General features: G+C 37.0%; 1 protein-coding gene across 1 annotated transcript; it reads right to left on the bottom strand.

The window, feature by feature from the left end:
- Positions 1-856: 856 nt before the first annotated feature.
- LOC139479695 (probable methyltransferase-like protein 24) lies at positions 857-13,003 on the bottom strand. Its single transcript, XM_071262540.1, has 6 exons — positions 12,872-13,003; positions 5,525-5,637; positions 4,788-4,916; positions 3,678-3,752; positions 3,100-3,241; positions 857-1,185 (listed from the first exon to the last, which is right to left on the bottom strand). Exons 1-6 carry the CDS (start codon positions 13,001-13,003, stop codon positions 871-873), a joined length of 906 nt encoding a protein of 301 aa, XP_071118641.1. The 3' UTR covers positions 857-870.
- Positions 13,004-13,097: the final 94 nt, after the last annotated feature.

The raw sequence follows: 13,097 nt of genomic DNA, 5'->3' as shown, positions 1-13,097 counted from the left end.
GTCTGTGTGTTGGGTTGGGATGGTGGTGTGTGGACAGTGGGGTGGACTGTGTGTTGGGTTGGGATGGTGGTGAGTGGACAGTGAGGTGGTCTGTGTGTTGGGTTGGGATGGTGGTGTGTGGACAGTGAGGTGGTCTGTGTGTTGGGCTGGGATGGTGGTGTGTGGACAGTGGGGTGGACTGTGTGTTGGGTTGAGATTGCGGTGTGTGGACAGTGAGGTGGTCTGTGTGTTGGGTTGGGATGGTGGTGTGTGGACAGTGGGGTGGACTGTTTGTTGGGTTGAGATTGCGGTGTGTGGACAGTGGGGTGGTCTGTGTGTTGGGTTGGGATGGTGGTGTGTGGACAGTGGGTGGACTGTGTGTTGGGTTGGGATGGTGGTGTGTGGACAGTGGGGTGGTGGCGGACATGGGTTAGGTGGGATGATCGGGCAATGACTGTGGCTGTGGACTATTAGTTTGATGATTATCAATGTAGGCTGTTGGCGATGTCCTGAATGAGGGTGTGCACCCATATGATTTGGATGGATTGTGTGCGGTGATAAGGGTGAGTTGTATATGCAGGATTTGACGTGGTTTTGGTGAATGGATGATGGCACACTACTCTTACCAAATTCTCAGGTAGTATAAACAGTCTAATAAACACTCGCAGTACACTCAGTCCATTGTTAGGTGAGCGCCTTTAGCTCGAACAAGCCTTTTCAGGCACAACATATAACTGATAATGTGTTAATAGGGTGATGTCATAAAAACGGAACAAAGTACAAAAAGGATTTTCAAACTAAAATATATGTATTTCAAAACTGAAATATACAACATATATAAATAGAAATGAATGTTCATATATAAAGTTTCACGTCGTGCATCTATTTTACTTATAATATGCTTTCCACCTTGCGGATCATGTAAATTTCATGACAGCCCGTTCGCAGCATTCCAAACACTGAAGTGTATTTTGGGTACATATTTTTATGCGTTTTGAAAATTCTAAAACCATATTCATATAAATTCCGAAAGATTGATAGCCCAAAAATATATTTCTCTTTATTGGGCTCTGGCTGAAAACCTCTCTTTATATGCATTTCAAAACACAGCTGTTTCACGTGTCGCAGCGATCCCGATTTAAGCATTTCCGGTAAGGCCCATAACTCTGAAGTTTCAATGTCTATTTTGAGCACGTCAATCGTTTCCTGAAAAAGACAAATAGCAGATACAGCAGTGTGTATAAAAAAACAAAACATAAAAAAACCCAAAGTGTTTTTTGAATGATTTGAGTCAGTCTTGAAAATCAATGTATTCTAATGTGAGATCATGTGTTCGTTGTGGGGATAGTTTAACAGATTTCTTTGATTGTCCTTTGGGCCTAAGACAAGGCTGTATTTTGAGTCCGATCTTATTTTCATTTTTCATTAATGAATTATATTACGAAATAGCTGCCAGTGGTAAACATGGTATCCAAATGTTCCCAGATTGGATAGAAATATTAATGCTACTTTTCGCAGATGATGTCATTTTAGTGTCAGATACTGTTGTCGGTCTTCAAAGGCAATTAAATATTTTAAGTAGTACTACGTACACCAAAGAATGGAAATTATCCGTAAACTTGGAAAAAACTAAAATTGTGATCTTCAGAAAAGGTGGTCCAATAGCGTCGAAAGAGAGATGGTCATTCGATGGTCAGTTAGTCAATATAGTAGATCACTACTCATATTTAGGAATCTGGTTCTCACACACAATGAATTGGAAAAAATGTGCCCTTGACTTGTCCTTGCGTGCAAAGAAAGCTTTAATAAGTGTAATGTCTATTTCTCATAAAGTGGGATCGATGTCACCTAATATCTTCTTTAAGCTTTTCGATACCAAGATACAACCAATTTTATTGTATGGTTTTGAAGTACATGTATGGGGATTTCAACGTTATGACTGTTTGGAGGAGGTTCATTTATTAGCATGTAAAAAGTTTCTTTGTGTCGGATCTTCTACACCAAATTGCATGGTTTATGGTGAATGTGGTAGATACCCATTATATATTAATTCTCAGATCAGATGTTTAAAATACTGGTGTAAAATTCTTCATATGCATGAACAACGTCTCCCCAAATTAGCTTATAACATGCTTCTACATTTAGATAACATGGGAAAGAATACTTGGACATCGCATATAAGAAATCTTTTATTTTCGCATGGTTTTGGTTTTATATGGCTATGTCAGTCAGTTGGAAATGTAAATATGTTTCTTAATGAATTTCGGAATCGGTCTATAAATATGTTCTACCAAGAATGACACTCCACTTTAGAGGATAGTTCGCGTTATGAATATTACAAAACTGTCAAGACTTTACTTCAACCAGAAATATATTTATCAGTACTCACTACGGAAAACTTAAGAAAACAGTTAATTAAATATCGACTTGGTTTGCTAGACCTATTTGTAAATGAAGGACGAAAACTGTCCATTGAAAAAATGAAAAGAATTTGTCCATTGTGTAAGCTAGAAATAGAAAATGAAATTCATTTTGTGTTTGTCTGTCCATTTTACAATGATCTCCGAAAGAAATATATTAAAGATTATTTAATAGCAATGTCACCGATAAACGCCTTTGTAGTTATGCTGACGACAAAGAACGAATCAAATATATTAAATCTTTCTCTTTATATTAAGCACGCATTAGCCAAAAGAAATGAATTAATCAAACAACGTGTATATCCCAATGTGTAACAAATGTAATTGTATCTAACTCTTTCTTGTATATGGGCCGGTGGCCTTTTGTACAATAAACTTCTTTGACTTGACTGCTAACGGCCAAGACTTGTCCCCCTTTAGGGTCAGTTGCACAGCAAAAAAAGGTGCAGTTTTCCGTTTTCTGGAAACCATCAGGATACCTTCAATTTTCTTGGTAATTTTCAGATAATTTATTATGTGTCTCACCTCGATTGAACAAAATTGTTTTTGAAGGTTTGCGGAAGGTATCCGGGCCGGATTCAAAGTGGAAGGGTTTCCTGAAAACGGAAACCTACGGTCTTCTGGTTGTGTTGTTGACTGCAGTGAATGATTTGTTTATTCGGCTACACATACAATCCTGTCATATCGCTTCTACACCTACGCTGGAATGATTGTTTTCCTTCAAGATAGATGAAAATGTGCGCATGCGCCATCCATCTTCATTAATGGTGTCAGTTGAATTTAGACCAGTTTTGTGGAAGTAGATTCGTTGTCCTCTCGAGTGATCGCCGACATTCTTCATGCTGGAAAGAAACAATCAGATGACCATGGTGTCACGGTTAAGGAGGCGCCACGAGCGGTGAGCAGTGTTGTACAACGGAGCTGCCATGACCCACTGATCATGGGTTCGAATCTAAGATCCTAGGTTTATTTGTAGGCACGATAGGTATTGTCCACAATAATGGTAAAATTTTATCACCCATGTGATAATTTATTGCTTTCTTCAAATTCGTTTTGTATAATACAATCCTCTAAAAGCTTATTTTCCCATAATACCCTTTCCACGCTCCTGTTTAACCTGGTATGCACTTTATTCTACCACATGGCATCGCTGCGATTTGTAAGGGCCAGAACAATCTAGTGTTGTAAAGGTATTCTCAAGCACATGTCATTCTTATTTTCCGCAGCGGTTATAAACCACATGGGTCACTTTTTTCAATCACACTTATCCGACGTTACCTTGGGTCATACGAATGCACCTCACAGCCATACTTGTTTGCCACGTCATCATCAAAACTGAAGTCAAAGCTTATCCTGTTGAACAAACAATTCACATTTACTCCGATACAATTAAAAGGAGACTAGCTGTGTTCACAATTATTCATTGATGTAAATTCTGATTAAAAACATTTCTCCAACAATTTCAAGTATCTCATTACATTAAATCTATATGTTTTGACAATAACACCGATCATCATAATATGTTTTAGAAAATTAAAGGGGGACTGTGCTCCATGGTAACGTGTCCATAATGTATGCTTAGTTCTATACATTGCATTGCAATTAGACCCGTAAAGATCGGGGATGGAATAGCTCTCCAGCAACCCATGCTTGTCACAAAAAGCGACTTGCTTGTGGTAAAAGGCGACTAACGGGATCCGGTGGTCTGGCTCGCTGACTTGGTTGATGCATGTCATCGTATCACAATTGCGTGGATTGATTCTCATGATGTCAATCACTGGATTGTTTGGTCCAGACTCGATTATTTACAAACCTCTGTCACATAGCTGGAATATTGCTGAGTGCGGCGTTAAACAACAAACAAAGAAACATTGCAATTAACTCCCTGTGTGAAACTGAGACCGTTGGTAATTAGACTTAGAATTAACTGGTAGATTGATAATGGAAAAAAAATTGAATTAAACTGCCAGGCAAATGAAAGTATACACCCATGTTTCATGGCGGCTAAAAATGAAAGAAACAAGAAACGGTTATTATTCATACACCTTTCGTAGTTGTATTTTGTACCTTCCGTTTGCAGTTTAATAACATTAACAGGTTGGTCACGACAAATTGAGGGGCCTCAGACGACTGGGCTACGGGTACCCAGCTACAAATAACAAAGAGATATTTATTAGCTCTATCATGTGACCATAGACTATCAATAACAGAAGAAAAATTCGTTTACATCATGATATCAATAAGGCTAGCGATTAATTTTTTTGAATCATGATATCAATACAGCCAGATTGTGTAGGTCTTCACAAGACAGTGAATGGTCAATCAGAAATGTAGATTCTTAAACAAGAAATGATAACAGGTACCAAAGGGTTCATCCGGTTCTCTTACCCAAATGAGTAGACCAGGCAGGGAGCATGAAAGCTGTAGGGTGGGTCCACACAAACGTCCCAACCCCCATCTCCTGAGTTGCCCATACGGATCGTCCTCTTGCACGGCACCTGTATCGTGGCCACATAGCTGAAAGCACCGTAATACAAAACAGTATTAAAACCTTCACCTGATTAGACAGAACGTAAGCCCTGGTAACAACTGCAACATATACATATATCTTATATTAATCAAGAACACTTCCATTTTTCAGGGTTCGAATCCCGGTTTGCTTTGATTATGTTTCTAGATTTGTCCTATCCGTGCTCGTGTGATCATCAAACTGGTAAACCTCTGAGACCTGCATCACTTCGGGCTTTGCTCCCCATCAAGCTGACACGCCCTGATATAACTGAAATTCTGTTCAAAGTTGGATTAATGTCAACTCACTCACTCACTCTGATAGAGAATCAGTATGTTTCAATTTGTATGTTTCAACTATCCTTGAAGCACGCTTTGCCCTCACGACACCTAATTTTGAGTTTCAAATTAATTTTGAAGGTTATAACGAAAACAAAGTTTCACACTGGTCTCCCAATTATGTAATTGTTTTGGTTTCAATTATTTTGAACACTAGACGAGTTTTGACGCTATATGTCACAGAAAAATGACAACACTGGCACATTAATCATAATTCTGTAAACAGGTGCGCACCAAATGAAACCTAGTGCCTCCCTACGTGTATGTTGTATACGCACTCGTGATATATCTGGCTGACATCCTTTCTGCTCATCCTCGTAAGTGCATCTTCTGGGGGGAGTCCCTGCTGAATTGCCTCCGATTGGGGTGGCCAAGACTGTAATACTTCTAACTGTAAATACACCAAAGAGTGTTGTTAATAGGTGAATTAGGTGCCTGGCTGATGCCTGACAGGTCTGTAGGCTCTGAGACCATGGTAGTTCCAGTTCACATATCCATAGATATTAGTAAAGGGGTGCCTTCATGTAAAGGTAGAAACAAACTACTGGCATTATGCTATTATTGATGCATCCCAGTTTGTTAGAGAGAACAAACGAAGGAAGGAATCTGATGATTGGAACGTTTTTCAATAAGGCCGTAAGTAACAGGTTATGAGAGCTGTAGCTGTAGTCAACGAAATTACCAAGGAGGTATGTATGCTCGAGAGAGAGAGAGAGAGAGAGAGAAGGAGAGAGAGAAGAGAGAGAGAGATATCCTGTCGTACCAGAACTATTCACGGGTTTCATAACATTGGTGTTATAGCGAGTTTACTATTTTATTTATTACTTGCCGTTTCTGACTTTTTAAAATTCACTGTTGTGTGTGAATAGGCAAATAAATTTAGGATCCAAAGCAAAATCCCATATATATATATATATATATATATATATAAAAGCACAGTAAAGTTCTAACTCTCAGGCACAATATAGTAATAATTAAATAAGTGGAGTAAGATTGAACAAAGTTTTAATAGGCTAGAGCTTTCAACTCGTACCACGTACGAGTCTCATCAGGCCATAACTGAATAACGGACATATTTTTTGTTGTATCTCCCAATCTGTAAATTCTCACCCACTGTATTTATCTGAACTTGTATATGGGCCGATGGCCTTTGATACAATAAACATCTTTGACTTGACTTGACATGAAGTAGAACATTTAGGAAACTATGACGTCACAATACTAAGGTGACAATGGACAAATAACTTACGCCTTAACTTAGGCGCGTATTTATGAATGAAATGTTGCTCTTTTTGAAACAATGTAGGTTCATGATCAAAATTTAGCTTATATAACGGGAAAACTAAAACAAGTTGCCGTTTCCACATGCTTCTAAATGTTCACTGAGTGGAATCATGCGGTTGTGTGGCTGCTTTATTTGTGAACGGTGAAGATTCATTCTTCTTTTTAATTTAAGTTCTGTCTTTCCGATATACTTTTCATTGTATAGACTACAAACAATCAAGTAAATAACATTTCTAGTATCACAAGTCATATTTTGTTTGAAAGTAAATTTAGTGTCCTTGGTAATTTGGACTGAACAGCCATCAATTATATTGCTGCAAGTTGGGCAACGTTTGTCACCGCACTTCGAAACCTGTGGAGTGATGACAACAGAATCAAATTTAGAACATGTCAAAATCTTTCTAAGATTTTTGGGTTGTCTTTGGCTGTTGATAATTTTGTATTTGCTTAATATCTTCTCCATTTTAATACTTTGATTCAAAATAGGCAGGTATCGTTGAACCATGGATAATGTTTTTTCATGATTAGGATTGAAGGTAGATACTAGAGTTAAATTATTCCCCATATTGTTTTCTTCAGACTTTTCTCTCAGTTTTAGTTGCTTAAAACATAGCGCCTTCTGTATGCTATCTTCAATTAGCTTTGCGGGATAATTTAGAAAGTCTTTCTTGATATCTCAGCAACCAGTTTTCATTTTGTCCTCACTTTTCAAATGCGTTTTCTTCATCTTTGTTGCACTCATCTTTCCAGATTTTAAGAAGTTTATCAAGTACACGCCCTGAATTTCTTCTATGTAGCAATTCCCGCATATGTTCATCTGTGTCATCAACGGCGATAATTATCCGCGTTTATTTGCATCAGCTGAATGTTACTTCGAAATCTCTGAACTGCTAGCTTGATACAAATATCTTTTGCTTCATCACTCTCGCCTTCTATAGGTCGAATGCGATATTAAGAGGCAGCATAATGTGTTCTTCATTCAACCACGTTTCATACATGATGCAGTGGTTTCTCACATTTAGATAGTTCCAAAAAGCTTTACTCCGTGCATTACGGATAGATTTCCATAGGCGTTCCATTAACTTCCTTTGTCTATATGCTTCTCTTTCTACCGTAAGATTCTGTATTTCTGCAATGTACGGATTTTGAATGGGCTCATCTTTATTGTCTTGAGGATGTCCAAATCCCGTGAATTCGGCGTTTCCATACGGGTGCCTACGTGTTCACCCTTCATTGTCACTGCTAAATCTGTGATTAGCTCACTTGTGATGTTTTGTTTCATCTGTGTTTCCTTTGCAACCGTCAATAAATCTTTCAACAGTTCGTTTGTTGTTTCAACTTTTCCAGAAAGCACAGTGATCTTCCCTTGGATTTCTTTCACTTCTTTAACGAGTCCGTCATAGTCGTACTTTTGAGTCAGACTTCTCAATTCTATAAGCTAAATTTTGATCATGAACCTACATTGTTTCAAAAAGAGCAACATTTCATTCATAAATACGCGCCTAAGTTAACCCTCTTGGTGCCACGGGACCATATATGGTCCCTCACTTTTCACACCCGCATAGTGCCAGGGGACCATATATGGTCCCGAGAAAATGCCCTTTTTAAACTGTGAATTTTGATATTTAACACTAAGTGCGCAAAGTCAAAACTGTAGCCATCATCACCCCAATCATCTTAGCTTTAATATCGTGTAACTCATACTTTATACAATGCTACGGATTGCGAAATATGGCGAGATTAGTAAAGTGGCTACCGCTCTTCTCGGCCTTTTTCTGCCATGTTTGAACACCAAGCGAATGACGGCGAATTTTGATTATGCACCAATGTCACATACACGTAAATATTTTCAGACAAAATCCGTGTTCATAAGAAAAAATATGACCTGAGTGGTCAGAGAGACATATTTTTCCCAACTGTAATACTTATTCACGTAAATACAATTCTGTTCACTCCTTTATGAACACGTTTATTTACACGTTTTGTATATTTTTATCGACTATCGGTAATGGCGGAATGGTCGGTAAGCATGAGAAAACGACAGTGTATATTTCCAGTACATTTATGCCGTTCATTGAATGAATTTATAACCATCATCACCCTAATCATCTCAACGTTAATATCGTGTAACTCATATTTTATGCAGTGCTACGGATTGCGAAATATGGCGAGATTAGTAATGTGGTTACCGCGCTTCTCGATCTTTTTCTGCCATGTTGAACTTCATGCGAATGAAGGCAATTTTTTATTATGCACCGTTGTCACATACACGTAACTATTATTATATCAGACAGCCAATTTGAAAAAGAAATCTGATCGGACTGGTCAGAAATATTCACTAGTCCCCACTGTTTAGTTATTGGCGTAAGAGTACTAACGTTTAGTCGGCCAGGGAAGTTTTTTGTTCAAGTATTACATATGTTTATCGACTGTGTCATGGCGATTTAGCACGGCGCTACATACAAACAGACAGTGCAGATTGTCTTTTTGTTTATGATGCTGATTTACAGAAAATATTCAAATCAAAGATACGGAAAGATAGCTATAATCGTTAATATTAAGTTGGTATAGTGTATATTTATGGGCAGGAGGTTCATGATCAAAACCTAAACATTGAATGGCCAAGCCCGAAGTGATCGACAGGGCACGTTCGCATCATAGCAGTGCCGTGATTTTTTTGTCTACCGGTTGCCCTACATACTCGCCCGTTCAGACAAATAACTGCTACTTTTTTCATATGAAATGACTAAGAGTCATGTGTGATTGCTCAAACTAGCTGACCGTGTGAGTGACTTGCCCTAACTGTTTCACATTTTGTCGCAAATGGAGATTTTAAAAGTGTGGCCACGACATCTAACGTGAGTCGACGCCATATTGTAAACAAATATTGTGTCAAGGTCGGTTCCAAATGTGGTAGCTCGGGCCCCGTTTCTGTCGATGGTACAAGCGAAACAAACATAATGGAACTACTGAAAACATCAACATAACTTCTACAATGATGCCAGCAATACCTCTTTGCATTTGGATTAACTGCTTATGGATACGATGTGTTGTAAAGTTCGATTGCGATTTATTTTTCCTTTCATTGAAACTGTGATAATGGCGCTGTGATTGGTGTGCTGAAATAGTATTTTCCATGAGTCTAATGTACATGGTACATGCTGTGATTGTAGAAGATAATTGATAATCAATTGTGTATGCATATATATCATCAAATCCACATTACTAATCTCTTCAGAAAATGGAATATATTATAGCTCGTTTTCAAACATTCTGCTATGGATATTAGATAAAAAAATAATATTAGATTTACAAATTATTTATGTACACTGTACTCTCGATTAACGTATGATAATCTATTGCAAGTCTTCAACTCTTATTTGATATGTCATCGGAAATGTCAGCAATGAGTACAATTAATTTTATTTCGTTACAATCTGCAATTTTATTCAAATAGGCTAATAGACGGTCGATGATTTCCCGCCGCTGTGAATTTGTCGTCTGGACAGGTGCGCGTGATTTGACCTCGCGTGTTGTGACGTGGATGACGTCACTTGAAACAGCTGATCTAATGTTGTGGTAGTATAATGGATACACGTGGTTTCCTTTTCCAAATAACAATATTCTCTTTGACTGAACTAGAAAGCATATCTAGTACATCACGATTGGAAAATGTCTACGGCGACCGACGAGTGAATGAGATCGCTTATCATTTGACTAACGGTGTTAGTTTATTTGGCGCAGTTTTCTAATTTTGGTATGTTGACATGTGCTTTTCATATCTGTTTGAATGCTTGATATTCCAAAAAAATAATATGCATTTAGTTGAGTACAGTGAGAAAGCTGTCAAAATGGATCCAATATTAAACCATCTAGATTTTTAATATTTTAGCTTCATCTATTAGAATCTCGAATGGTTCAATTTATAACATAAACAGTAAAAGTAATCATAGATCTTCTCACAATATATAGATAATCAATTTCTGAAAGACAAAGAGTTTTTAGTGTAAATGTGAATTCGTTTTGTATGTCTTTTTTCACTCTGCATTATCTAAATTACCAAATACTTCGACCAGTGACATATAGTAGTAACTAGATTCTACTTAGTTTTTTATCCTAGGTATGAAACAGATTTTTCTTTGTATTGATTTGTCCAAGAGTAAAATCAATACATTCTTGTGTTTTTTTTCCACCATTTTATTTTGTATATCTTCCCTCCAAGCTGTTGTTTATCTAGGCCAAAATTAAGAAAAAAAGGAAAGACATAATAAACCATTTTTATGTAAGATTTTGCTGGTTCAATTTTCGAAGTTCAATACCAAGAATATATTTTTCCTTTTATGACAAATAATTCCATTACTTTCATTGACAAACGATCATTATCTTTTTCAAACTTTTCCTTCAGTAGAATGGGATGGAATGGGAAACTAGTGGAAATAAACTATCACGTATGCCCTTTAATGTACATGTACATACCTAGCTAGGTGTAAATACACTTCTAAAGTCGTATTTATAAAACAAATGAATAAATGAAAGAAAAAGTGGTATTTTATGGACTGGCCATACAAGTATATTTTGAGCAAAGGTCTCAGTTAGGCAGCCAAGTGTGAAATACGAGCTGATACGAGGATGTGTTTTCTGGTGGTCATAGTGAAACAATGACATATGGCGCCCGAGTTGCGAGTGATCGAAAATAGGTTTGTTGAATAGATTTGCTGCCCATGAAAACGTTTCAACAATTTTGATTGAATCTACATGTACTTACTCTTGGGTGGTATTACGTTAGTATAATCTTGTTAATTATTATGAAATAACAATGATGCCTGATATTGAGCGATGTCAATTTGAGTATTGTTAGGGCTGTTTAGCGATCTTTCACATTTTGTCCTTTGAAAATGTACGATGTCAATTACCCGGAAGTTGTTTTTATCACTAATAAAAGAGCACGGTCATTGAAACATACATGGACGTAACCGGGATTTCTTCACGATATACATTCCAAACTGTCATTCGTTTTGTGACATAATCTTTGAAACAGTCTGTGTATGAATTAATCACGACCACTTCCGTCAATTTTGTTTTGACGTCAAAAACACGCACAATTTCATCGGTTTTTTTATCGGTAAATATAACTCACGGAAAATTCTCAGTGAATGTGTACTACAACATAAATATTATATGTCTATCACTGTTAGGACATGTACTTGCCAATGATATGAATTATTGGTCATTTAGATTTCAAACAAGGGCGCTTACTTGACTTTGCTTGCCATATTCGGGTGCGTCCATATTACGATTAATGTGGAAAAGTAGGAAACTTTTAATACTAGCACATTTATCCATGGCTGGGCAGTGCATAGATCTTTTGGATTTGGTGACTTTAGATACTGTTGGAAAGACAATCAACCCGAGTTGCATGTTATACAATTTGGTTACACTGTGTGAAGAAATAAAGACGCTGCAACACTTTTGATACAATGTATACGTTTTTGTAACCGCGACGTCAGCACAGTGCGGCACTGGGCGGTTTGCAGGCTGACTGACGTCCAGGCACCATGAGGGTTAAAATTAAATGTAAAGGCGTAAGTCATTTGTCCATTGTCACCTTAGTATTGTGACGTCATAGTTTCCTAAATGTTATGACGTCACGTAACTATATGTTACTACTTCATGTCCGTTATTCAGTTATGGCCTGATGAGACTCGTACGTGGTACGAGTTGAAAGCGCTAGCCTATTAAAACTGTGTTCAATCTTACTCCACTTACTTAATTATTACTATATATATATATATATATATATATATATATATAATAAAATAATAAAGTCCACGTTAGTCCGTCATCTTCTTTATATCAGTTTCATATACATAGTACTTTCGCTGTAAAGTACTATGTATATGAAACTGATATAAAGAAGATGATGGACTAACGTGGACTTTATTATTTTATTATATATTACATGTACACCGAGTGAACATTTACCTCATTTTTGTATATATATATATATATATATATATATATATATATATATATATATATATATATATATATATATATAGGAACCAAAGCAAAATCCAATTGAGTCTATATATATATATATATATATAGGAACCAAAGCAAAATCCAATTGAGTCTAACGGAATAATACTTCAAATACGCCAAAGGTTGACACGCACCCATTAATTTAACAAAGCTGTATGTTTAACCATTCAGCAGAAGTAACTCCAAAAAACAAGCAAAACAGTTTCCCATATTCTTGGATGTGATAGGCTAAAAAAACGTCTGTTGACACGGTTCAAACATCTGTGATTCATTGATTCAAAGTATCACTGTTTACATACTTGATCCATAACTCTAGTCTTGGGAATATCCTGAACATCACAGGTCAGCCAAGATGACGTTGCTATCAGCAACAACGTCACTAAAGCTCCACCCAGAAACGTTAGAACCGTGTGACATCTATTTCTCAACATCTGCAAACAAGCAAATGATTCGTTATAAGTTCAGTAATGAACATTCCAATTGATTAGCAGCATTCCATGATATGTTGGAAAGAGGGCACGGGTG

This window comes from Haliotis cracherodii, unplaced genomic scaffold (assembly GCF_022045235.1).
Source record: "Haliotis cracherodii isolate W230 unplaced genomic scaffold, xgHalCrac1.p SCAF_4, whole genome shotgun sequence".
In the NCBI taxonomy this organism is placed as follows: Eukaryota; Metazoa; Mollusca; class Gastropoda; order Lepetellida; family Haliotidae; genus Haliotis; species Haliotis cracherodii.
Note: the sequence above shows the minus strand (reverse complement) of the source record. Positions and strands in the feature narration are given on the sequence as shown.

Excerpts from the sequence above, each read along its gene's own strand:
- LOC139479695 (XM_071262540.1), bottom strand. The coding sequence starts at position 13,003 with ATGTTGAGAAATAGATGTCACACGGTTCTAACGTTTCTGGGTGGAGCT. Across the intron at positions 3,753-4,787 it reads TGCCTGGTCTACTCATTTGG|GATAAGCTTTGACTTCAGTT; the intron begins GTAAGAGAACCG and ends TTTGTTCAACAG. Across the intron at positions 3,242-3,677 it reads GTGCATTCGTATGACCCAAG|CATGAAGAATGTCGGCGATC; the intron begins GTAACGTCGGAT and ends GTTTCTTTCCAG.